Raw genomic sequence first — 27,313 nt, forward strand, 5'->3', positions numbered from 1 at the left:
ATTCAGATAGTCTCCTCGACATGCGCGCGATTCTTTTTTCATTCAATAAAAAGATATCTTTGATAACGTCATTAAATGAAACTTGAAAATTTTAGGATGTTTCCGGCCAAGATATTTTTAAAAAATTCACATGTATATCTCGCATAAATATCTATATATCTTATATACAATAGATATCGAATATATTTATAGATATCTTATCTAATTTTTTTAAAGAATATCATGTATATTTCATGGAGGGAAAAACACCATATTTTACCTTAAAATTTTCTTATAAAATAACAAAATATGGCTTACAATTATTTTGTCTATAACGAAAATTTAAAAAAAATTTAGGTAGGCCATAAAAAAGGATACAATTAAATAATATATAATAAAAAAGGATAAATAATTAAATAATTAAATTAAAAAAGGATACAATTAAATAATTAAATTAAAAGGATACAATTAAATAAATTTAAGTAAATAATATAGTAGGTACTGACAAAAAAATAAATTTATTTAAATTTCCATGTCAATAAAATTCTTATCAATTCATGTTATTTATTGAAACGTATTTATTGACGAGAAGTGTCGTACGTTTTAATAGCGAATGACCAAGTTCAAACTCGCGCAAAAATCTCTGTGCACTATAATTATTCATTTGTTTATCAATGATAGGAATATAGTATATATTTGCGGACAAATATAGAAAGCACGCGCGAAATCCCGATAAGTTTCTTTCCTCGTACGTTTCTTTCCATATTTATTTTTATTTATTTGTCATCTCTTCCTCTTTCGTCATCGATATTCGTCGCTGAACCGAGATCTATCTATTCATCAATAATACGAGACGTCGTCTACACAAGGATGATATCCGCCAGACGCGAAAGTAAAATTCCGGCGGTTACATGCGATAAGATGGCCGAATGCTGATGCGTGCATGAATTTGCAGCCGCCAATGTTTGTTCATCAAATTTGACCGTGACCTCGCTCGGGGATTTTACGTAAATTTTTATCTCACGCTCTCGTAAGCTCTTGGATACTTGGGATCGACAGTCAATCGCTTATCACGAGTACAAAAGCTTTCCACAAACACGATGAGTTGTGGAGCGAATCTAGATTGATCGAATGAAATTCTTTCCATCTGAAGAGAAGAAAAACTTGAAGATAAGAAGAACATGCTGCACAAAAAAAGGACATTCTTGTTTTGAAAATATATTTAATCTTAACATGGAAATCTTGAAATGAGATTATATTGCGTTAATTAAAGAAAAATATAATAATATAATATTAAAATAATATAATATAATATAAAAATATAATTGCTTACTTGAATGAAGTCATTTTATATAGTTCAATCAAGAAAAATATATTCTTATGATTTAAGATTTAATTTTCTTGAATGGAAAGGAAACAATGTTAGATAGAAAATAACATTTTTAAATCAAAGATAATAATTTTCTTAAAGTGGAATTAAATAATTCTATATTCTTGAGGTGACAATTACAATATTAAAATTTATAATATTAAATTTATAATATTTAAAAATTTATAATATTAAATTAATTTAAAATATCAAATTTAATATTTAAAAATTTATAATATTAAATTAATTTAAAATATTAAATTTATAATATTAAAATTTATAATATTAAATTTATAATATTAAATTTATAATATTAAAATAAGACTATAATATTGTTAAAATTCAAAATTATTAAATTCTTCTAAAAAGATTATAAATTGTTGCGTATGTACGAAGCAATGAACGCGTTAGTTTACGTATATAAGTTTTGATTTGACACTTATTTTCTTTCTGAGTGTCTGCATCATATTCAACGCGATTCCACTTGTTACGTTGACTTTGACAGTTTGACAGCTGAACAGCTGACGCGCTGACGCGCGGAATCTCGCGGAATCTCGATTGTTTTTTCGCCGCCGCGAAAAAAGTAGACTTTCAGGCCGGTAATAGTCCTTTCAGACATGTAAATCTATTCGACGTACACACGACGACAACGACACGAGGTCGAATCAACGAGCGCGTCGCCGGCGGGATCCGGGAATATCGCGAGATAAGTTACGTTCGTCGAACGTGATTGAGCGAAACCGAACTCATTCATGAATAACTATTATCAATGAGTCGCCATTCGAATGCGTAACTTTGTTTTAACCCCGGCATGCGCGTACGTTCATCGTTTCCCATTCATGGTGCGTGACCCAACGGATGTGAACTCGTTCCGGGTATATTAAACATGATAATTTGTTATTAAAGGCTCGCGCGATAAGTGACACGATCCGCATACTTTGAAGCGAGAGAAAAACACACAGATATTAATTGACGCGAAGTCATCAATTGACGAGATATCGTGGAATTTCTATCGAGATCGCCAGGCGATCACCATCAGCTGTTTGAAGTGACAGCTCGTATTAAATCGGGAAAATGAAGCTCCACGTTATAATTGTGATAACTGATCAAATTTTCAAATAAAACAATCCACAAAAAAGGTCCTGATGATCAAATTTTCGTCTCGTGCAAATTTTCTTCTTTACAAGAGTATCGATGAAGCGATAATCGCACACATGGACGAATAATTATCAACGATTGACGATGACTTCTAAGTGGTCTTCTTGGTAAGGAAACGGCACATTGTAGTAGCCAATTCTATCGATGAGCGCAATATTACATCAGATTACTTAAGCGAACCTTCAATCGCGACATTCGAGCCAGCGAGCGATAAGATAAATTTTGCATCACAGACGCGAAATACCGTGCGAGACTTGTTTGTCACCCATCTCGCTTCGAAAAGACAGAGGAGAATGATAAGGAAATGTAAATTAATTGTGGACAAGAATTATGCAATTTATTTTAGGTATTCGCTCTCAACAAAAATAATTTACACGTGTGTTGACATAAATTATGATCGTACAACATTGTTCTAAATCATCTTCCGCCTCGATGGAACACGAGTTGTAAAACAAATTAAGAGACATGCATTGCACTCTCAAGGTGAATCGTATTTAATTATGATTTAATAATGTTGTATCGAGCATGATTCACGTTAATGTCAAACACACGTGTATAAATTACCCTTTGTTTGCGCGCTCGGGTGCAAGGTAGAAGTGCAACTCGACGTTTCGCCGTCGAAACTCATTCGTTACGATGACATAACGCCGACGATGCCGCGAAACAACGAAACAACACTTACGTTATCTCGGATCGCGCGATAAATATAACGAACTAACGAGGCGTTTTTTTGTCAAAGTCGCTCGAGCGAAAAAGCATATGGAAATGAAGCGACGTGACACGACAATGCATCTGGAGTGAGTCATGTGCGAGGCGCGTGTGCATGGCCGATCAGATGATCGCCTCTGACAGACGAAAGAAAGCTTCGGCGCGAGGCGGAAAACCGAACGAGGCGGGATATTGATGTTTTTATTATTTCGGGATACCGCGTGCATGTGTGTGTGTGTGTGTTTAAAAATAAGATATAGCTTATCGATACGCGCCAGCGAGTGACATATTCGAGAAAACGACGGCGCGCACTCAGCTGGTGGATTTCTCGATCAATGAATTCAATAATTAACTGCTGTTCTACGCTTGTATTATTTTATAACATTTTTAATTTATCGCTAATTTATTTATTTTTAATTTAATTTATTTAAACATTTTTAATTTAATTTATTTAAACATTTTTAATTTAATTTATTTAAAAATTTTTAATTTAATTTATTTAAATCCGGTTTGGACAATTCAGTCATTAAATGTCCGACGCTTTAATTATGTAACAGCTGTCTTTTTCTCTGTATGAATTTTTCTAGGAAAAATCCTTAATCTGTGAATATTGATTAAAGTTAATTACAGCGGATTTTTTCTCCATTCCTTTTTAATCGCAAAAAATAACGCGTAAATTCCAATTAAATTTAATTAAAATTTAAATAGAATCGATACGAGATATGATGGAAATTCTGATAATAGAAGACGCAAACTTTCTGTCGTGTAATAATATTATATCGAAAAAAACACACAAATCATAAGAAATCACACACACATGCTTGAAGCCAACTTTATTCTCGCATTAGATTTGTCGACCTCGATACCTTATCGATTACGCTGATTAATTAATCGGTCAGACGTGGCTACGATTATATCCACTTGGCGAATGCGGGCGAAATTAAATTAGCGAACGTCCATTCACGCGATCCTCATTAATAACTCATCGCAAAAATCAATGTTGGAACGTTTCCCTTCGTTTATAACGCGTCGACGCTGCGAGCTTGCTTTTTATGCAAAAATGATAACTGCTGATTATTTATGAAACTCTGACAAATATTTACGTTTCTGGGATAATTAATTCGCGTAATAAAATTTCCAATAACGATGGGATGATTCGGTGTTCAAATCGTGAGGTGATTAATAATTTCTGTATTTTTGCACCTCATGTTTACATTGCCGGCGCATTTATTGATGATTCTTGTCGATAATGCGATAATGCCATCGAGTTGCGATAGAGAAAATAAACTCTTTACGTAATCATAATAGACTCAAATTATACGATATTAAATAAATGACGCGTGCGACAAAGTTTTTATGATTGGCGTTTTACATAAAATCGAGATATGTAGATTTGAATCTTATAAGAGAATGTATAACAATATATCGCGCTCCTAACGAAGGAAACGGATAGACCGCACCCATGACGCTTAATTTGAGATCGATGGCTGTTTTCAGTCATTAAATCAAACCGGGCAATCTGCAATTAATCGTGGAAGATTAAAACGATCGCAATCATAGTCAGATGTGTATTATTGAATATCTTAGTTTTCTGTTAAGAAAAATGTTTTCAATTTGGGAATATAAAGTATATGTGTTAAAATATTAAATATCAAAAAATTATTTAAATTAGTAAAAAATAAAATATTAAATAAAATAAAATAAAATATTAAATATTAAAATAAAGTAATAAAATATTAAATATTAAATATTAAAATAAAGTAATAAAATATTAAATATTAAATATTAAAATAAAATAATAAAATATTAAATATTAAAATAAAATAATAAAATATTAAATATTAAATATTAAAATAAAATAATAAAATATTAAATGTTAAAAAATGATCATTTCAAGTATCCCTTCTCGCTTGTACGATGAAGGTATATCCCGACTGTTGGAGTGTTTGTACAGTTTGACATCGCCTTTTAATTTGATCGCCTGTTTGACGACGAATGAAGAGGACAAGAGTGAAAAAGCGACAAAAGGATGCATAATTGAATGGGAGAGAAGCTGATATTGAGGTTGAACAAGGGAGAATCTCGCAACCATCAAAACAACGAGCAATAGTGAGAAAAGGGTCGAGCTCGAGTTGGCTTAAGAGCAAGAGTGTGTACGCGATATCGCGGGGTTTTTGCGTAAAGATTGTGTTAAACGAAACTAAAATTACATTGTCCTTTTATACGTCTTTGCCGCCGCGCACACAGAAAGCAAAGAACGGATAGAAGGCCAAGAATGGAAGGCGTGGGATGCGAGTGCACTAGCTGCGAGGCGCATGTGCATTACGTGGGTAGTCTGTAACAAAAATATTATAACGAACGATGAAAGGCGATGTAATAATAGCGTTCGGTGTTTAATAACGAGGGAAAAAAATGGAATACGCGCGAGATGTACGTCGCAATACATGTGCAGAGAGAGAGAGAAAGAGAGAGAGCTTGGCAATCTGTGCTAGCCGTGCTTTGCGTCCTTTTGCCGATAAAAAAATATTTATCAAAAATATCAAAAAATTAAATATCAAAAAATATCAAAAAATTAAATATCAAAAAATATGAAAATTTCCCAAAAATATGGGAAAAATACACAAAATAAACGACGCGACTGGAGTTATTGCTTTCGCCGTCCCTGGGGGAGGGAAAAAAGGAAAACTCGAGGAACGAGGATGGCGTGTAGGACGATGTGTCGTCGACGTCGACGTCGCTGCGACAGGCAAATCTGTGACGTAGACAGTCAACGGTGCATGCGACTAGAACGGCCAGAGTCAGAGGCACATGCAAGAAGGTCTGGCCGCATGTGATGCGGGAAGGGATGCTATTTCTGGCGGCTTAGGTTTCCCTTTCTCTCTCTCTCTTCTCCCCTGTGTCGCATTTCCTCCCGCGCACACCGCCTTTTCCACGTCTTGTTTCACTCTTAACTGGCACACACGAGATGTCTACGATTCAGGCCGCGTGGTCCATTCAATTTTCACGACGACACGATAACATGTTGCCCTTCTTTCCCTCTGAAAACGTTGACATTGCGATTTAAACAAGTTTGCAAGACTGGAATTGACCTGAATATTTTTATCTCGCAAAATCTAGCCTTTGTGTCTAGCATTGGAAGAAAGATTTACGAAAAATATCCCGATATAGTTAGCACGATCTGGAAAAAGAAATGCGAGAAATGCGCTTTTTATGTCTAATTTTAGCGTCAGATTTTGATGGAAATTTGATATTGATTTTCACGTAATGAAAATTCAATAGGATATTTTTTAGTCGACATTTTAGCGTCGAAAACAAAGTGAAATGCACGAAAAATATCGCGATTAAAAATTTACAATTAAACAAAGTATAATTATCGCAACTAGAGAAACACGATGAAAATAAAAAGAGCGTTGATAATTTTATACCTGTATTTAACATTTGTTAAATGTCACCCAAGCTAGAATGAATATTATTAGTGGAAATGCCTCAGGATACGTGACATAACGATAATCTCGTGCTGGATTGAAATATGAAAAAAATATCAAAAATACAATCTACAACAGTATTTTAATTTACAAGATATTATGTAATTATTTAAAAGAGTGCCATTACTATTATTTTTCAAACTCATCCAAGGCCTTTACATTCGCCTCATCTTGTGAATTAAATTGAATCGCAGACGCTTCTTTATCTGATTACTCTTTATTTTTGACATTTCAATATTGTATAAAGAGACCGATAAAGAGACCCGAGTCCTTGTAATCTTAAATGTGTAAATTTTATATAGATTTATAGATTATAAATATATAGATTTCACGCGTCAACTATCTTTCTCGAGGGGGAGATAAAGCGTACTGCTCTAAAATAAACCTAGCCTAGGATGCAAGTAAGAATCTAATCGAATAATCAAACAATCATAGCAGATTTCTACAGGGACCCTCTCTCTCTCTCTCTCTCTCTCGCAGAGCCTCTCGAGGAGGCTTGATCCGAAGGAACCAAGAGCCTCAGTCGACGCAACTGTTGTTGGGTCTTTCACAACGTACGAATCAGCGGCGACCGAACGCGTTCGGCTTGGCTGAACGATGGACAGAACGGGAGAGAAGAGACAAGAGAGAAAAAAAGAGAGAAAAAGAAAGAGAGAGAGAGAGAGAGAGAGGCGGAGGCGAGACGGACGAGGGTCAGTCGGTGACAGAGAGACTGAAGGCTGACGGCGCGCGGGGGGTAGAGGGGGCAAGGGACGGAGGGGGAGGCGGGGGGAGCCGGTTCTACGTTCATTCATAAAACGAAGGCGGAGAGCGACAAGGAACGAATTGTTGGTGGCACTCGCACAATCACCGGCTCCGGCCAACGCGCTCGTCGTCGTCGTCGTCGAGAGCGAGGGATATCTGTAGCGCGCTTCTCTCACTCTCGGTCGCCATTACTTGGACATGATATTACGCTACTCGACAAAACTCGATTCTTCTCCCAACAAGCTTAATGGGTATGAGCGATCGTCAAACGTGTACCTTCGTGGATTCTCTCCCTCTCTCTGTTTTTCTCGACTTTTAAAACTAAAATATATGAAAATATGTCTCAAATTATTTGCCAAAAAATGATCTCATAAATAATAACATTGTGACGATAATAAAAATATATTTAAAGATGTCGATGTAGAGACTCTCGTGGATACTGTCTTGTTGTTAATCTTTAAAAGTATGTTATAAATTATTTATTAGAGATTGTTTCAAAAATAATAACACATGACGTAAAAAATGTAATAATAAAAAGACAACAAATTTCGATTTACATTAATATATTAAAAACAAATATTTTCTAGGATAAAAGCTTTATACATTTTATTAAAATATGATTAAAACTGAATAATTTTCGAATAACTTTAATTATAATTTTTATTAGTTATATATATTATATATAATAATTTTTATTAATTTAAAATTCAGATATTACAAAATTTAGAAAATTATTGTAGATATTTTTGAGAACAAAATCTAACATAAAAATCGATTTTAAACGCGATTATTACGAAAATTGTGTCGAGAAAAACTTATCAAAAATATTCGTTTTAAAACAAAAGTATGCACCAAAAAAATTTTCCCTATTTAATATTATTACATGTCACTGATCGACTTACTTTTATGGATCTGTGATCAATAGGATAACCGCCCTTTCTGGTTGCAGGGGTTTCTTCGTAAAAATCTTGATCCTCCTCCACGTAATCGTACAAGGATTCCATGTCCATTTTGACTGTATAAAAGACACAATTTATTAATAATTTAACCGCAAGATATTAAAATAAAGGAATAAGTATTAGAGCGTGTGAGTAAAAAATGATAAAGTTATCGGACGAATAAATTACGTGAAACATGGATAAGACTGGGGATTACATGATTCTTCGCGCTTGAATCACTTGACACGATGTCCTAATTATAATTTTATACCAGCTTCGCCGACTTGGCACGATATTCTGGTCCACGGAGGATACATTTATTTATCAGCTAAATAGTCCGCTTTTAGATACGCGATCGATATCGTCGATTCGGCAAAGGACGATGCGTAATAATATAACCAAAGCAAACGTCCCAACACACTGAATGGTTATATAACTCGTCGTACAATTGCTTCGATGATGCAGTCCATGTGGAATGTTATAAAGTCTCTAAACTTAACAAACCGATTTTTTTTAGACGATTCTAAATCGATTGAAAGAAAATTTCGTCCGATTTTTACTCGTTACAAATTTTTCACATTTAATCTCTCACTTGGTTCGATTGTTTTCTATTTTAATTTAGCAATTAAAATTAGTGGAAATATAATATTTAAAATATAATATTTAAAAATATAATATTTAAAATATAATATTTAAAAATATAATATTTAAAATATAATATTTAAAAATATAATATAATATTTAAAAAAATCTTTTTTGTTAAAGAAATCTTTTAATTCTAAAGATATTTAATGTAAAAGGTTACGTGTTGATTAAATATCATATGCTCTTATCTTATTTACTCTTTAAACCAATCCGAAAAAATTCCCGATATATTATTATCGAGTCGAATTTAATATTCTTATTAAATTAATGGTTCTTTACAGGCTATTTAAAATCTTTAGAATTAAAAAGACCTTTAATAAAGAAAAATTTACACATTAAAATTATGTCATTAAATTTGCAACTGCATATTTTTTGATAACCGTGTTCAAATTTTATATTTCCATTATTTTTTTAATTGTTAAAAATTACGACTTGAATAAAAAACGATCGAAAAGATCCCCTGCAAAATCAATTTGGTGAAATTTTATTTGTAGCGATTTTTAATATACAAGAGAATAAAAACTGGGGAAGGGGAAGCTATTGTTTCTCGCTGGATGAGGCGCAGGAGGTATTCGAATCTCTGTCGCGACGAGGGTCAGGTTACTCCGGCTGGGACCTCAGTCGCCAGATGGTAGGTGGAAAACTGTTCGGTTACTCTCACGACCCTTTACACGCGGCTCTCTCTGAGGTCCAACAACAAGTTTCGAAACGGTAGAAAACGGAGCTCCTTCGAAGCGAGCACTTGCGACGACGTCGAATACGTTAAATCGCGTTTAGAACTTAACAATCTAAAGAATGGCCTTTATCATTCCTGCCAAGAAATGATAGATATTTCCTATGGCATTTAATGATATTTAATAAGATATTATATTTATAAAGACAATGTATTTATAAATATGTACAGGGTGTTTCAGGAGGTCAGTATTCTAGATTATTATTATATACATCGTTTTAAATGAAAAAATTTATATAATTGTCCTTTTTTGAACGGTTATAAAAATATGTGTTCAATTTTAAAAACAAAAACATTTATTATCATAATAGAATTAAATTCTATGAAATAACAATTGTAGGAAATAATTAAATTTTAAGCTTAAATAATAATAAATCTTTACAAATAAATAGAATAAAATAAATAAAATTCGAGAAAATAGGAAATAAAATAAATAAATTTTAAATTTCATTTTTAATCATAAATTTTTTCATTTTAAATTTAAAATTTTTCAAATTTATTACAAGCTTAAAAACGGATAATAAATATTTTTGATTTTAAAATTGAACACGTTTATAAATATTTTCGTTTAAAATGATGTGTACATTATTATAATTATGTTCTAGAATACTAAACATCCCCCTGAAACATCCTATATATAAAAAAATCGTTTAATATAACCAACACTTTATGTGTCTTACAGCAAATCGTTGTTTATAAATTTTATTTTATTAGCAGTATCTGATGTTTAAAATCGTTTAATATAACCAACGCTTTATGTGTCTTATAGCAAGTCGTTGTTTATAAATTTTATTTTATTAGCAGTATCTGATGTTTAAAATTTATAGCAGATATCATTTTAAAGAAAGAGAAATATTATTAATAGAGAGAAAATATAAATTTGAAAAAATTACAGAGATATGTGTTCTATTATTATTGGAATTTATGCGAATAATATGCGTGATTTACGCATGACTTTGAACAGCTCATATATTGATACGCACTCAACCAAACATATATATATATATATAAATATGTAACAGGCCGATGGAGTTTATCTCGCAATTATCAGCACCCCTGCCGCGATAAAGAAAGTTAATTAAAGCAGAATAACTTTATTTTGTATACACAGCTACGAAAGATAATGTCCTTTTACGGTTATCTTTGTCCACGTGCGATGATATGGATATTTATGTGAAAGATAACGTTTCTTGACGAAATTTTGAAAATAATGCAATAATCTGTCTAAATAAGAGGGAATAATAAATCACGGTATTTCAGAATTTTGGTAATCCCCGTGAATATCGGCGATAAAACATCAGAAAGTTAGGATTAGCATCGATAATTCTTCGATTGTGAGCTTAATCAATTTGATCTGATACCAGAGATTGTTTGAGGTTCGTAATTTGTTGGACAATATTTCACTATCACCCTGATCTTGACGTCTTATCTGCGTCTTAGAAAGATATCGCATAAATTTCCAGTAAAAGTTCAAGTTGCGAATTAAAAATAAGATCATCGATGATCCCTGTTATTTTTATGTATCAAACAAGATTACGCATGGGTAAAATTAAAAGAGCTGAAATCATTGCGGGTAAATGAAGCGGAGCATATTTCATTGCCCATCAATAATTAACAATCAATTATTATATTATAATAATTATATAATTATATTATTTAATAATTATAATAATTATAATAATTATATTATAATTATATTATTATATATAATAATTATATTATTATAATAATTAATAACAATCAATTATTATTAAGTAATATATAATAACATATAATGTGTAAAAGAAACTATTTAAATTGTCAATATTTTGAGAATAAAATGAATCTCGAGCCGTCATTTTATTCGAATAAATTTATTATATTGCAAGTTTATTTTAATAATATTATAATGTTTATTATATTTTTGCATTTATAATAAATATTACATAATTACATAAAATTATGTAATATTATGTAATATTTATTACATAATATTTTATTATATAATAAATATTATATAATAAATATATATTATATATATAATAAATATTATTAAAATAAACACGGAATATAATAAATTTGTAGATGTTTATAATTACGTTATGTAAATTTTATAATCTTATGCATACAGTATTTAAGACAGATTTAATTCGTCATGTTAGTCTTTTTACATGAGATTGACTTATTTATATTATTTATCAGTGCTTTCTCCACTTGTGCATTATCATCAGTCTATCAGTTCCATTTGTTTATTATCAAGAGGATTAAGTGTGTCAAGATAGGTAACTGACTCAAAGCGGATTCAAAATCAGTAATTACATAAATATACTGGCTCGTCTGATGATAAATTTTTTGTCACATCTTTTTCCAAGGCAAAGATTAAGAAAAGGTTGTAGATATTAATAAGAATGTCGAGAATCTAGAGTTCTGAGTCTTTCAAAGTATCCATTACTAAGACACTTGGGAATGTCTTTCATCCTAAGTCTACTACCTACAATATCTACCTGTATTTCGGTGAATGGGGCGATAAAAAGTTTCGAGAAAAAAGATTAGGGAGAACTAAGCTGAAGTGGTGGCTAAAATTTTGCGTTCCAATTGTCACGACGTTATTCGTTTTTCACTCTTTAAAAATGAATGAAAAAGGAGAAAACTTGTATCTTTTTTTGTTAAAATTTTTAAATATTTAATTTTATATTTTATTCTCCCCCTATTTTTTTTTTTCAATTCAATCAAATCAAAAGATTGCTTCGCATAATATCTAAAAATTCTTATTACAATATTATAATTATAATAATTAATTTTGCATTGATTTATTTTATAAGTCGATATTATATAATATAATTCCTGTGTATTTTAATATTTTTTAAAATGGCATAAGAGCCAACCTTGGCTCTTATGCCATTTTCTTTTTAATTTTTTGATTACTTGAGCCAAATCTCTAATTATTAAATTTAATATTTTGGATTAAGATTGTATCATGTATAATTTATTATACACGTTATGCACAATATATGATGTGTATTGATTATTGTAAAATTACTTGTTGCAGTATTAATGGCAAGCTGATACAATGTTTTCGAGATTCAACTAACAGGATAACAAACTGCATTAATATCGTATTCAACGTGTAGCCTGCCCATCGCAAAAGCGGAGTGTCTATTGTCTTAAGCTTAATGAAAGCAACGTAATATCTCTCTCGAGGGGGCCGTTATTGGGTTTCCAGATGCGGGCAGGCAAACTTTCCACATCGTATCTGGTGCGTATGCCAAACTCAACATCGCTCATGGTCCGCGGAGAAAAAATCGTGAATCATCGTTGACTTTGGACGAATCGCAAACAGGCTCTATATCACTCATTTGCAAATTAACCTTCTGCGGTCCGAAATTAATTTCGGCGCGAGTAGGCCTGAGAACTTGAGGACCCAGAGGACTCTTTCAATCATAATTTGACATAAGATGTAATTTTTATGAATTATTAATTAAATATCTGGAGAACAATCTGTTTACTATATCGATCCCATTTTGATATAAATTCGCGAAATATTAGATATTCGGACATTTGTGTGTCTAATTTTTAGGGAAAGACCAAAGTCGTGGGTCTCTGATCGAGTGACACTGATCTTCGCTCTTGTTTCGGGCCAGTCGAGCGTCGTGACATTTCTTGCGGTGCGCTCTCCTCCCTTGTCACCGTTCGTCATCTTTGGCAAACGGTAAGAAAAAGGAGAGAAACATGGAAAGGGGAGAAGAAAAAGAGGCAAAAGGGAAAAAGAGAGAGAGGAGAGATAAAGGAAGACAGATGATATACAGGTCGCGACGTTGCCGCGTTGCGGTCTGAGCCCCGAGAAATTGTACAAAAAACCTTCGACCGACTCTCATGCCGGCCATTCCGCTCCTCTTTTTCTCATTTCCAAGGTTTCGGCTTATTTTAAATCATTTTTATCGCCGGCAATAAAGGACCGGTGCTTCTAAAGGGCGAATACGCAAGTTTACTCTTGCATTGCGATAGATATCCCAGCAAACACCAAGTAACATTTATATGATTGTTAGTTGCAATTTCCCACTCAACAATGTAACTGTTACATAACTGTTATATAACTGTTATTTGATCCCAGCAAACACCAAGTAACATTTATATGATTATTAGTTGTAATTTCCCACTCAACAATATAACTGTTACATGTTTTGTAACTGTTATATAACTGTTATATAACTGTTATATAACTGTTATTTGATCCCAGCAAACACCAAGTAACATTTATATGATTATTAGTTGTAATTTCCCACTCAACAATATAACTGTTACATGTTATATAACTGTTACATAACTGTTATATAACTGTTATTTGACCCCAGCAAACACCAAGTAACAATTATATAATTATTAGTTATAATTTCCTACTCAACAATATAACTGTTACATGGTATGTAACTGTTACATAACTATTATATAACTGTTATATAATTGTTATTTGATGTTTGCTGGGATCATTAATGACCAGAGTAAACTTTCGGGAACAAATGTAGAAAATGCCAAGGAATGATTGATCACCTCTTAATTAAATTTAATTAATAATTATAGAATTTGTGTTAAAAAATGTATCAATAAATTCGTTTAAAGATAAAGAGCAAGTCTTTCACTAGAGGTTCGGAGTCCTCGTTTACGTAAGATATTTATATTTTTATTATGATTTGTTTCACGTGATTTCCCTCAAAACTAATAACAAAAAAAATTGTCCCAAACAGTCCTTATCTACATATTTTTAATTGATCCTTCGCGTGGTGATAACCTCGTGTGGCGGATGACATCATATTGCCTTTCGTTATCAAAGTCCGTTTCATTGTTATTTCGCGATAAGACTATTTCAGCATTTCTTTTCCATTTTGCAGTCGCGGGAGACTTGTAAGATAAACCTTTATGCGGGATAATAAACACAACACATGCGGCTCGAGAGAAATAAAATATACGAAATAAAATATACTTTTTTTTTTTCCAAGAACCGACGTCTGACAGTTAAATGTATCGCGGCAATTTTTCCCTATTTTTAATGGCACGTAAGAAGACGAAAACGAAACCTCTTGAACGATTAGAACAAACGGCTATTTATTATAGCATAATTATTTCTCGATAATTTTACATAGCGCACTTTTTATATATTTTTTCTACAGCAAAATAAAAGAATTAAAATTGTTCGTTACATTTTTTGATTTTAGAAAATGCAAACGCGTCTTTTTACGAAGTTAAAATTTCGGAGTAAATGTCAAAATGTCGAAGTGACAAGTCTTCATCTTTCTACACTTTAATATTTTTTTTATTTAATATACCTTTGTTTATAATTTGCGCGCGCGCGCGCGCACAAACATACGTGCACACATACACGGTGGTTAATTTGAAAACAGAAAGGTATTCTATATTTGAGACGGCGCTTGGTTAAAATACTGTCATGCGCGACCGTCTCGGCGCAAACTTCTCGTCGTGATATTCATGGAACGAATCGCCCTTTTTTCCCCTCACGCGAAGCCGAGTCGAGAAATAAAAAGCTCCAGTGTCAGCTTTACACTCGACCGCCCTCCGAGAATCGCGAAAGAATTCGCTGCTCGCGATTCCTCGGATTCTGGGCGCGAAAATAAACGTTACAAACCGAACGTCAAACGTCTGACGTTCGACGGCTCACTTCAGGCCGATCGCGGGGCGAGAAAGAAAAAGAATAGAAAAAGAATAGAAAAAGAATAGAAAAAGAAGAAAAGAACGAGGCCAATGGGGGCGACACGCTGGAAGGTGTTGAATTTTCTCGCGCCCTTTTCCCCGGCTCACCTGATGCGGGGGGTCCCGCCGCGCTAACCGACGTCCCAGAAGTTTATCGGTGACAATTTCCAGCCGGTCCAGTCGCGCGCACCAGGGAACACCATGCAAAAACGCGACACGAAGCGGGAACGGGGATCACGTGTACGACTAGGAGGCGCACGCACATCGGCAGCGACACTGAACGCAACGCGACGCGGCGTACAAGAGCGTATATACACAATACGGAGATTACAAAAGTATTATGGCCGCGCTCGCCGCGACCGACGTTTCATGAATGAAACTGAACGCGCTACTAACCTCGCGTCGTAATTTCGGCCCGCCGGCCAATGGCTGGCGAACCGAGTATCGCCATAGACTCGCCGGTGGACCTAGAGTAGAGTCCCTAGAATATAGAGTCTGGCCACGGTACGTGTCCCATCTGATTCGTCGAAACGAAATTTGTAAAAAAATGGCGGAACCAATAGAAATTGTTATTAGACAGCTTAGAACTGTTATTGGGAATTGTTATTGTTATAAGGAAGCTTAATAATTGAAAAAGAAGTGAGACAAGAAAATTACAACAATTGCACTCTCTTTTTATCAATTTTTAATTAAAAAATAAAAAAATTAACTTTCAATAATAAATTAAAAAATTTCATTATTTCTATAGTTGAAAATTATATTTTAAGAGATGATAAATGATAAAAAAATAAATATACATTAGCATTTTGAGATATGTCATTCATAAACTGCCACCATGTTTTTTCAAAACTTCTAGATACGCTCATATATATATATATTGCCGCCATATTTTTTCAAAACTAATCGAGTAGCCAGACTCTATATTCTAGGGACTCTAGACCTAGAGGTACAGTGCGCGTCAACGAGCCTGTTCTGGGCGGGGCAAGGGGAGCGTAGAACTGGCCAATCAGCCGGCAGCGCGGCAGTGGCTCCGCGAGATGGCGGGACCGATCGTCACGAACCATCGAGTCGTTGATAGACGAACCGCGCGATCTGATTTGTCTTTTGGTTCAGAATCGCAGAACAAGATGGATGTATGTCTTGAAATTATGACAATTATATTATATTTTTAGAAAGATATTTTTTAGCTTTTTATTTAGAATTTTATAGTTTTTTATTTATTTTTATTTAGAATTTTATGAAATGTCAACTAATTGGGGCTTGTTTTCATCGATAATTTCGCAGCGACCTTTCTACCAATCAGAATCCAGCAATCTGACGAGTCTCCATTCGCGGCTATCGATGCATATCGGATTGTATGGAAAAAGGCGGTCTGCGATCAACAGATGAGCAACAATAACAAATCTGTAGAGACACTTGCAAACAGCTGTTCGCAGCTTCTAAAATTCTTTATCGATGTTGTTACTTGTTTATTGACTCACTGTGCATTTTGAAATGGAAACCCTGCAAAACACAGGAGCTGTTCGACCTCCCAAGGCGAATAAGAAAAATGCAAATCAGGAGGCCAGTAATTCAGGGTATAATAATCTTTTATATTGTATCGCTCGCATTTAGTTGATTTTCCTCTAATCTGTAAATATTTCAGGGAAAATGCATTGGGAAGGTTGCTTGAAATCAAAGAGGATATTAAAATTGACGCTGCGTATGGATTTCGTAGAGTCACTGATTCCAAGGAGAGAATAGGATTTTTGCTTAATATGCATGCGGTAAGGAAATTTCAAAAAGAAATAATGATATATAATCTTGTGCCTAATAAAATAAAATATTCATTTTATTGATGTTCCTCTAGACTGAAATTGTAGAAGACGATAAGCGACTTTTGAGTGGTGTAGATTACTATTTCATAGAGGAAGATGCTACCAGATTTAAAGTGTCGTTGCCATATTCGCCCTATTTTTACATTTTATGTCGTAAAGATACGTTTGTGGAAGTATCAACGTTTTTATCCAAGAAATATATGGGACTTTTGACAAAAATTGAAACTACTTACAAAGAAGATCTTGATTTAGTAAGATGCATATTTAATCATTGTTTAGTTGGAAGGGAATACTATTTTCTTTACTAATACTATTTTTTTCTTTTAGAAAAATATAATTTTGTTTCTTTCATTTGTTTCTTTTTTTTTTAATTTTAGGCTAATCATTTGATTGGTTTGAAACAAAAGTATTTGAAGCTTTCTTTTGCAAATACTGTAGATTTAACAAAAGTCAAGCGAGATATTATGCGTGTTGTTAAAGTTAATAAAGAGAGAGAGAAGAGTAATACTTATTATACAGACATGCTGGCAACTACGTTGCAGTCAAATGAACAGGATAATAGTAAACAAACTTTAGATCACATGGACAATATTCTTGATATTAGGTAGCTATATGTATTTTTTTGTTTCTTTTTTTAATATTTTAAAAAAATCTTTTTTAATATTTATTATTTAATATTTTAATCTCTTTTAATCTTTTTTTTAATTTACAATATTTCTCAAAATTTTCATATCATGTTATATAATTTAAATTTGATTTTTTATATAGAGAACATGATGTACCTCATCATGTTCGAGTATCTATAGATGCCAACATCTTTTGTGGAACTTGGTACTCTGTAAAAACCAAGGGAAGTGAACCACCTATAATTACACGAAAGGAGGATATGATTGAGCCACCTGAACCCATTGTATTGGCATATGATATCGAAACTACAAAGTTGCCACTGAAATTTCCAGATGCCAGTATAGATCAAATTATGATGATATCATATATGATAGACGGGCAGGTAATATATTTTGTACAAGATTAATAAAGCTTATAAATTATTCAATTCCTTTTTCAAAATTAAAAAAAAAATACGCGTAAATTTTCTTTCTATTGCTTTTGATAAGATAATTTATTTTTGAAATCATTCTATTATTTTGTTAAGATAATTTATATGAAATATATTTTATTCCAGGGATACTTGATAACAAATAGAGAACTAATATCAGCAGATATACGAAATTTCGAGTATACACCGAAACCAGAATTTGAAGGCCCCTTTACAGTATTTAATGAGCCTAATGAGAAAGCAACAATAGCAAGATTTTTCGACCATATTGATGAAATAAGGCCACATATATTTGTAACATACAACGGTGATTTCTTTGATTGGCCATTCGTTGAAGCGCGAGCCGCTGTACATAACATGGATATGAAAGAGAAAATTGGTTTCTCTAAAAATCGCGAGGGAGTTTACGTCAATAGAGCTGCTATGCATATGGATTGCTTATGGTAATTATTCTGGAAGATGTATTATTACAACACAATATATATATTACTAGAAATATTTTTCATCTTGAAATATTTTCTGTCTAAAGTTGGGTAAGACGTGATTCTTATCTCCCAGTGGGTTCTCAGAATTTAAAAGCTGTTGCTAAAGCAAAGTTGAGATACGATCCGGTGGAACTCGATCCGGAAGATATGTGCAGATTAGCATCGGAAGAACCGGAAGTACTCGCAAATTATTCCGTTTCCGATGCTGTGGCAACATTTTATCTCTACCAAAAGTACATTCATCCATTCATATTTGCATTATGTACTATTATTCCTATGGAACCTGACGAAGTAAGGAAAATATACATTGCAATTGATGTACCTATGGTTTTGTTAAAAGAATAATTTATTTCGATTTATTTCTAGGTGCTTAGAAAGGGATCTGGTACTTTGTGTGAGTCACTTCTTATGGTGCAAGCTTTTAAAGCTAATATCATATTTCCTAATAAACAAGAAACTGAACTGAATAAACTAACAAAAGATGGTCATTTGTTGGATCAAGAAACATATGTGGGTGGACATGTGGAAGCCTTGGAGTCTGGTGTTTTCAGAGCGGATATTCCCTACCGTTTCAAAATTATTCCAAGAGCCGTAAATGAATTAATCAGTGGTGTAGAAAATGCCTTGAAACATACGATACAAGAAGAGGAGAAAATACCTATTGAAATGGTTACAAATTTTGATGAAATAGTAGATGAAGTTAAGGGAAAATTGAAAGAGCTTCGAGATCAACCTTTGAGATTAGAAAATCCTGTGATTTATCACTTGGACGTAGGCGCTATGTATCCGAATATTATTTTGACTAATAGATTACAACCCTCCGCGATAGTAAACGAAATGGATTGTGCAGTGTGTGACTATAACAAACCTGACGCTCTTTGTCAACGAAAGATGAAATGGATGTGGAGAGGCGAATATTGTAAGTTTGAATATAAAATATTTCTACACATGTTATTTTTAAAATAAAATTATTACTTTCTTCTCCTTTAACTTGAGAAATGTATAACTCGATTTTATAATTAATAAATTTCAGTGGCTGCAAGTTTGGGTGAATATCAGAGAGTAAAACAACAGTTAGAAACTGAAAGATTTCCATCTCATTTCCCTGGTGGTCCCAAGAGAGCTTTCCACGAATTAACCACAAAGGAACAAGCCACATTTCAAAAGAACAGGCTTACCGAATATTGCAAAAAGGCTTATAAGAAAGTCAAAATTACTAGAATGGAAGAGAGAACGCAGACAATTTGTCAAAAAGAAAATTCATTTTATGTAGACACTGTGAGAGCCTTCAGAGACAGAAGATATGAATACAAAGCATTAACTAAAGTTGCCAAGCGGCAAGTAGCAGCGGCAATCGCGAAAGAAGATGCGGCTGAGATAAAATCTGCCAAGAGTAGAGAAGTTTTATACGATTCTCTTCAACTCGCTCATAAATGTATCTTGAATTCCTTCTATGGCTATGTTATGAGAAAAGGGTAAGAAAGAAAGAGAAAATATATAATATTAAAACGAAATATATTTTAGTATTGTGCTATATTTTTTATTAATTTTATTTATATTGTGATTAAATTAGTACTTTTTTTTAGTTAAACTAAAATTTTAATTATGTTGCAGAGCACGGTGGCATAGCATGGAAATGGGTGGCATTGTATGTTATACAGGAGCCCATATTATCAGGAAAGCTAGAGAGATTATAGAACAAATTGGTCGTCCACTGGAACTGGATACCGATGGTATATGGTGTATATTACCTGCATCATTCCCAGACTCCATTATAGTTCACACTACATCTGAAAAGAAGCCGAAATTTACAATCTCTTATCCGAATGCGGTTCTTAATTTTATGGTGAAGGTGAGTATAACTGAATAAAGAAGATATCTTTCCTCTTCTTTTAATTAACAACAATTTTTCATGCAGGATCAATTTACCAATCAAGTATACCATGAGCTTGTGGATAAAGACAACTTAACGTACGAAATTAGAAATGAGAATTCGATATTTTTCGAAGTTGACGGTCCATATCTAGCCATGGTGTTGCCCGCTGCCAAGGAAGAAGGAAAAAAACTGAAGAAACGATACGCGGTTTTTAATTTCGACGGTTCGCTAGCCGAATTAAAAGGATTCGAGGTAAAGAGGAGGGGCGAACTACAGCTGATTAAAATTTTTCAAGCCTCAGTTTTCGAGTCTTTCTTGAAGGGTAACACGTTGGAAGAATGTTACGCCTCGGTCGCGAAAGACGCGGATTATTGGCTCGATTTACTCTATAGTAAGTGTGCGAATATGCCCGACTCTGAATTATTCGAACTCATATCCGAGAACAAGTCCATGTCGCGTAAACTGGAAGAATACGGTGCGCAAAAGTCGACATCAATTTCTACGGCGAAAAGACTAGCCGAATTCTTGGGGGATGAGATGGTTAAAGATGCGGGCTTAGCTTGTAGATATATTATAGCGAATAAACCGCAAAGCGCACCAGTTACCGAGCGTGCGATACCCTTGGCCATCTTTCAATCGGAACCGGCTGTCCGTAGACATTATCTAAAAAAATGGTTGAAAGATCCCACTTTGTACAGTGACGATATAAGAGACATCTTGGACTGGAATTATTACATTGAACGACTTGGAAGTGCCATCCAAAAAATAATCACTATACCAGCAGCGATGCAAGGCTTGGCTAATCCAGTCCCGCGAGTACAGCATCCGCCTTGGTTGCATAAAAAAGTAACGGAGAAGAGTACGTCTCATCGTCAAAAAAAGATTACGGATATATTTACTGTAACAGCTAAGCCTGAGACTTTACAACAAACAGCCAACAGCATTGAAGAACCTCGTGATATTGAGGATCTCACAAGACCGTCAACTAGCTTCAAGAATTCACCAGTCTCGGTCGTTAACAAAAGAAAACGACAGCATATAGAGGACGACGAAGCGGTCAGGGCCAAAAGTTGGAAAGAAGCTTTGGGTTCACCTCCTCCAAGGGGAACAACAAGAGAAGAAAGGATTAAATGGTTGGAGTTTCATAAGAAAAAATGGGCCTATCAGGCCAAACAGAGGCATCAGCATCGCCAGAAGAGAAGCAAGACGGATGAGAATGACGGAATCACCTGGGGAGTTATACGAAATACGAATACGTCTACCATGACCGGTTTCTTGAGACGCGCTCAAAGGAAATTGTTGGAAACTCCTTGGCAAATAGTCCAATTGACGGAAACAGGCGAACCCGGCATGTTTCGATTATGGATACTGCTGGATACGCAACTGCATCAAGTGCGTCTCGTAGTACCTCGGATATTTTACGTAAACACCCGTAAAGCAAGACCGGACCCAGGACCAAATGAACTCTGGAAGAAGAGTTTCAAATCGTTGCCACGTTCTCGTCCGGTATATAACTTGTATCGATACTCTCTGCCGGAATCTCTGTTTCAGGAGCACAGTCGGGAGCTCCTGGAGGATTTGAGTAAGCCAGAAATTGAAGGGATTTACGAGACGCAAATGGCATTAGAATTTCGGGCCATATTGCAGTTGGGATGCGTGTGTATAGTCGATCCACGTGCCGCGCGTAAAATGGCAGATGGAGCCGACACCTTCATGTTGGATCAGTTAGAATTCAAGAGCATCGCCTTTCAGCCTTACCTCAAGCAGACCCGATCAATCAACTATATATTCCTGTATCATCATTGGAGCTCGAACCATCAAAGAGCACTGTGGGGTTTATTTTTAAGTGCCAGCAAGCGAGGTCACATATTCATCTTAGATTCAGTCGCTGCTTCCAATCAGCTGCCAAACATGAGTACATTGTATACGCAAGAACGTAAAGCAACGCTGGAGAAGATCGGCGAGGACAACGTAAACAGACTGCCTAAAACCATGCAATTTGTGGTTCAAATGGAAACAAACTTTCAACAAGTGTGCCGTACGTTGCAAGCGGCTTTGACGACGTACAAAAACGAAGGTCACGGCGCTACAATCATCATCAATCAAACCGCCCTCGACAGGACGATGTTGACTACCGAGATGCCGCTGCTCAACGAATTTCCTCTCGTCAACACGCATGTGCGTGATGTGGAAAATCTGTACGGCACGCTAGAGTGGCAAAAGATAGGCGCGAAGATGATGGTCAGGCACTACTTGAAAAGTCAACAGATCGTCGAGCTAATGGCGGAACAATGTCGTTTCTTCCACGCGCCTATCGGCAACATACCAGCGGATCCTACTCTCTTTGGTGCGGATCTATTCTACGCCAGACACTTGCACAGGAACAACTTTGTCTTGTGGTGCTCTCCTACGGAAAAACCCGATTTAGGCGGCAGCGAGAACGACGACAACAGATTATTGACGGATTTCGAGGAAAGCTCGAGCTGCGCCGCGAACAATCCAGGCACGTATTCCAGCGTCTGTGTCCAGCTGGATGTGGAAAGTCTGGCGGTCAATGCGCTGCTGCAGTACCATCATATTCACGACATAGATGGAACCAGTACGTTTGTGGCCTTTCACAATCAACAACGTCCATCCGTTCAGGTCAGCGAGAAATATTTTCTAAAAATTCATCATCTTTTCAAATTAATTAATAATCTTTGGAAACTTAAGAATCTTCTAAGTATCTTCTCTCTAATTTGCAATATTGTAATTGTTCATTTCACAGGATATGGCAACGGGTGATGCTGCTGCGATTATTCCCAGCTATGATGAAATCACCCTCTGCAATCCGGCGTTTAAGACGTTGCGAAGCATGGTAAACGCATGGTTGATCGAAGTCTCTGTTTACAAGAATGTATTCGCAGACTATCAGCTGATTCACTTTTATCGGTACGTTTACATTTTTTGATATATTATTGATTATGTAAATATTATTTTCTATTTGCATGATTCCAGATGGCTAAGATCTTCCAATGCTTTGCTTTATGATCCTGCTCTACGCCGTACTTTACACACCTATATGAAGAAATTATACATACAATTGATAGCAGAATTCAAGACATTAGGCTGTATTATAGTATTTGCAAATTTTAACAAAATTATCGTGTGCACGAAGAAGAGATCCGTGGCCGATGCTTTGGGCTATATGGAATTTGTTGTTCAAACCATCCGAAACAAGGAGTTATTCCACAGTATCGAAATTACATACGATCAGTGCTGGGAATATCTGATATGGCTTGACTTGGTATGTTGTTTGACATATTTCTATGAAACTAACATTGATTTTATTCTAAAATTTATTTGATTCATGTTTCTATTTGTTTTTATCATCTCATTCGCGATTTATAAATAAATATCATGATAATAAATTTAATCTATATCAATTTATTGGACAGCACAATCATGCTGGTGTTAAAGGACAGCTATCAAAGGATGACACGAGAGATGATGAGAGTACCGAAAATGAGGACGATGATACAGTAAATACTTTTATAAATATTTTTAGAAATTGCACTGATATATTTTTTTCTTTAATGATTTTCTATCGTCAGACTATATATTTGTAATTGAATTATTTTTATTTAGCCTCAAATAGTCATGAGTTGGAGCTTGATGGAATGCTTGCCTAAGGAATCAGGCTGTCAGGCAAGTTTCAATGCAGTAATAGCAGGATATATAAACATGATATATCGATGTATGATTGAAAACGAGACCAATAATACTGCAAGACCTAGAAGAAGAGGAAGCCAAAGTCAGTCTTTTATAGCACCACTTGGTTTAGGTGCATTAGAAAATACAGCCGAATACGCGAAAAAATTGATATCGGGCGAAATGTCTCAAAGATTGTTCAAGTGTGTATATATTTTAAGTAGTTTATGTCTTAAAATCTAATAATACTGATTAATAATTTCAATTTACTATTTTCAGAATAACGCAAAAAATACATCGGAATTTACCCGAGAAAACGTTAACTCTCGAAGAATATCCTAATCTGGACATGAATGGAAAAGAAAGTATAAAGATTAATCCTGCTCTTGAATTAATCAAAGCAGTATGCAAGGTAACAATATTATTACCTAGTTTTTTATTTTAATTAAGATAATTATTCAAAAAATTAAAAATCCTTGTCTACTTTTGAAAATTTCAGACTTTATCTTTGGACAAAGAAGTAGAACACGAAGTTTATAATTTGAAGACAAATCTATTACGACTGATTGGAGTCGGTAGTCATAGCGATAATGTTGAATGGAAGGAACCATGTATTTCTCTCGTCCTACCAGAAATTATATGCAAAGCATGTAACCACACGAGAGATGTTGATCTTTGTAGAGATCAACAATATACAATTGAAAATAACAGGTAAATATCAAATTCTCTCAATTAATACAATTAAGATGAAGATAATCTCGCATTATGATTATTACAGACACATGTGGAAATGTCCTATCTGTGATACTTCTTATGATAATACAGAAATAGAATTTTTATTAATCGATAAATTAAACCGCAAAAGTATGGGTTACGTATTGCAAGATCTACAGTGTCGAAAGTGTAAGGAAATCAAGCGAGAAAATATGAATATACTATGCTCTTGCTCAGGCGAGTACGATAATTTAATTGCGCGGGACGAAGTTAAGATGCTTGTAAATATATGCAAATCCATAGCCAGCAAATGTAAAATGAATATTTTAGCAGAAATAGTAGATAATACAAGACTCTTTACTGGTTAGAAGTTAAATCAAAAGTAATTTTTATGCTTCACATGACTAAATTGGTTTTTTTACTTGCTTGGATTATTCAGGTTGTTCAAGAAAAAATAGAATAATTCAACTATAATAGTATATTTATTTTTTTGTAATCAATTACTTAATGGTTTTGTAATGAATGTTTAGTGGTTTGGCTATCGATATACACAAATATTCTAATACATATTAACATATTTACTTTTTATCAAGACCAATATCCACAGGTGGATCTAAAACACAAAATGTAACATACATTATATCATTTTAACAACATGTACAAATATTCATATAATATTTATGTGAAATATACACAATTTTTGTAATAGCTCTTGCATATAAAAATGACAAATATTTGATAAACATTGCCAAAATTGCGTACCATCAAATTTAAACGGAGGAAATTGTGTCATATCTGCTCCTTTACTACCACCATATTGCACATTCAGTTTTTCTATTTCAGACTGGTGTTCTTTTAGTAATTCTGGACCAGCGTCAACTAATTTTCCACCTCTTAAATTAAAAAAAAATTATTCTTTGTGATAAAACTGATATATATAATTTTCTATTTTGATCATTCTATGTATAATGTAATTTATAACAAGATAATTACAAAAATAGTTGAACTAATTAATTAAATATTTAAATTAATGTAAGGGATTAATATTTAAATTCAATTTATTGTAATCAAGTGTTGCTTATATTTTAAACATTTTATTTCATTTTCTAAAATTACCGTATACATATAATGACCAAAAAGAGATGCACTTACGCGCTTTTCGACTTGTACTCTCTAAGTTTGTCGAGAAAGAGCTGTTGTATAGGATCAGTTGCTTTCTGCAATGCTGGGATATTAGTACTAATATTACGCTTAACAGTTTTTGGCAAATTGACAAGACGTGACCTCAGCATGATTGTCTGAAAAAGAAATCATATAATTTTTATTCTTCTTTTTTACAGAGAATTTATAAATGTATAATTTAGAAATGCTTTTCTTGATATACATAATTAGGACATTGTTTCAATAATTTGTTGTGTAAGTAAAAAAAGTTAATTGTTGACAATTGAAGATTTATGTCTTCAATTGTCAACAAGTAATTTTATTTTTATACAACAGATACATGTGAACGATTAGAAGAAATTATTTTTTGACAATTAAAAATATAAATATATATATAAATATCGAATTTAATTAAAGCACTGATAAAAGTCAATCGTTTATTAAATCTCTTACGTAATAAATACAAAATGACACTTATTAAGGTTAAGTTTGTCTTTAGTACGAATTGAATTTAAATGCATCGATTAAATACACATACTCGGATTTACTCGTCAACTGCAATAATACAATATTATAAAACTTTAATATTATATTAATAATATACATCGATTAATAATTACTTTTTTTAGCACCTACAATTCTCCGAATTTTCTCCTCGAACACACAAGCTTACTACGAAAGGAACTAGAGGACGAAAAGTGTCCTAGATGTGCAATTGTAAATTTGCAATTGTGAATTTTGTGAGAGGTGAATGATAGAAATAAAATACAAAAATATAAGAATATCAAGGAAAATAAAAAAAATAATTCGATTTTATTATGTTAAAAGAGAAATATATGCAAATTTATTAATTGCTCCACATATGTATGTATCTTTATTTGTCAGAATTTGAATTGCAACCATTTTTATCTATATTTAATTTTACTATTTTTTCCTCCTCAAAATTTCTAAATATTTATTATAAAATAGAAAATATATAATAAAAAATTACGAGTAGAACAGATGGCTTTAGATCGACCAATCAGAAGAAAGAAATTTTGTCTTCTTTTGCTCTGATTGGTCAATAAAACGC

General features: G+C 33.6%; 3 protein-coding genes and 1 long non-coding RNA gene across 13 annotated transcripts in view; 2 read left to right on the forward strand and 2 right to left on the reverse strand.

The window, feature by feature from the left end:
• The window catches only part of Pnt (ETS transcription factor pointed), a 115,982-nt gene extending 100,137 nt beyond the window's left edge, over positions 1-15,845 (reverse strand). The window contains exons 1-2 of one of the 5 annotated variants that reach the window (XM_083079601.1): positions 15,550-15,845; positions 8,346-8,458 (exon numbers count right to left, since the gene is read on the reverse strand). In XM_083079601.1, the coding sequence (XP_082935727.1) occupies positions 8,346-8,453 (108 nt within the window). In that variant the 5' untranslated portion in view covers positions 8,454-8,458; positions 15,550-15,845. Of the gene's footprint in view, positions 1-8,345; positions 8,459-8,598; positions 8,942-15,549 lie in introns of those variants that run through there. The other 4 variants (XM_083079599.1, XM_083079606.1, XM_083079600.1 and 1 more) reach the window with 4 other exon arrangements.
• On the forward strand, positions 1,949-14,341 carry LOC145960276 (uncharacterized). Of its 4 annotated transcripts, none has more exons than XR_014435318.1 (4): positions 1,949-2,190; positions 2,255-2,613; positions 12,788-13,195; positions 13,316-14,341. It is a non-coding gene; the product is annotated as an uncharacterized LOC145960276 (long non-coding RNA). The 4 variants fall into 4 exon arrangements; XR_014435320.1 differs by lacking the exons at positions 1,949-2,190; positions 2,255-2,613 and adding exons at positions 11,142-11,332; positions 11,941-12,049 and having other exon boundaries at positions 13,316-14,340; XR_014435319.1 differs by lacking the exons at positions 1,949-2,190; positions 2,255-2,613 and adding exons at positions 11,142-11,332; positions 11,941-12,020 and having other exon boundaries at positions 13,316-14,339.
• A 658-nt stretch (positions 15,846-16,503) lies between the features above and the next one.
• Dnapol-epsilon255 (DNA polymerase epsilon catalytic subunit 1) lies at positions 16,504-25,789 on the forward strand. Of its 2 annotated transcripts, XM_083079592.1 has the most exons (19): positions 16,504-16,574; positions 16,726-17,018; positions 17,087-17,207; positions 17,291-17,509; positions 17,636-17,862; positions 18,027-18,267; positions 18,442-18,758; positions 18,845-19,091; positions 19,167-19,719; positions 19,834-20,275; positions 20,415-20,652; positions 20,719-23,319; positions 23,444-23,607; positions 23,674-23,962; positions 24,114-24,197; positions 24,304-24,569; positions 24,646-24,778; positions 24,866-25,077; positions 25,145-25,789. In XM_083079592.1, exons 2-19 carry the CDS (start codon positions 16,936-16,938, stop codon positions 25,446-25,448), a joined length of 6,741 nt encoding a protein of 2,246 aa, XP_082935718.1. In that variant the 5' UTR covers positions 16,504-16,574; positions 16,726-16,935; the 3' UTR covers positions 25,449-25,789. The 2 variants fall into 2 exon arrangements, with proteins under 2 accessions (XP_082935718.1, XP_082935719.1); XM_083079593.1 differs by lacking the exons at positions 16,504-16,574; positions 16,726-17,018; positions 17,087-17,207; positions 17,636-17,862 and having other exon boundaries at positions 17,385-17,509.
• Positions 25,544-27,017, reverse strand: LOC145960275 (ATP synthase-coupling factor 6, mitochondrial). 2 transcript variants are annotated; one of them, XM_083079615.1, is made up of 4 exons: positions 26,862-27,017; positions 26,233-26,378; positions 25,843-25,973; positions 25,544-25,693 (listed from the first exon to the last, which is right to left on the reverse strand). In XM_083079615.1, the coding sequence occupies exons 2-4, from the start codon at positions 26,370-26,372 to the stop codon at positions 25,659-25,661; spliced, it is 306 nt and encodes a 101-aa protein (XP_082935741.1). In that variant the 5' UTR covers positions 26,373-26,378; positions 26,862-27,017; the 3' UTR covers positions 25,544-25,658. The 2 variants fall into 2 exon arrangements, with proteins under 2 accessions (XP_082935741.1, XP_082935742.1); XM_083079616.1 differs by having other exon boundaries at positions 26,878-26,985.
• Positions 27,018-27,313: the final 296 nt, after the last annotated feature.

The sequence above is a fragment of the Camponotus vicinus genome, unplaced genomic scaffold, assembly GCF_025532165.1.
Source record: "Camponotus vicinus isolate PSW18456_S1 unplaced genomic scaffold, iyCamVici1.0 SCAF_10, whole genome shotgun sequence".
NCBI lineage: Eukaryota > Metazoa > Arthropoda > Insecta > Hymenoptera > Formicidae > Camponotus > Camponotus vicinus.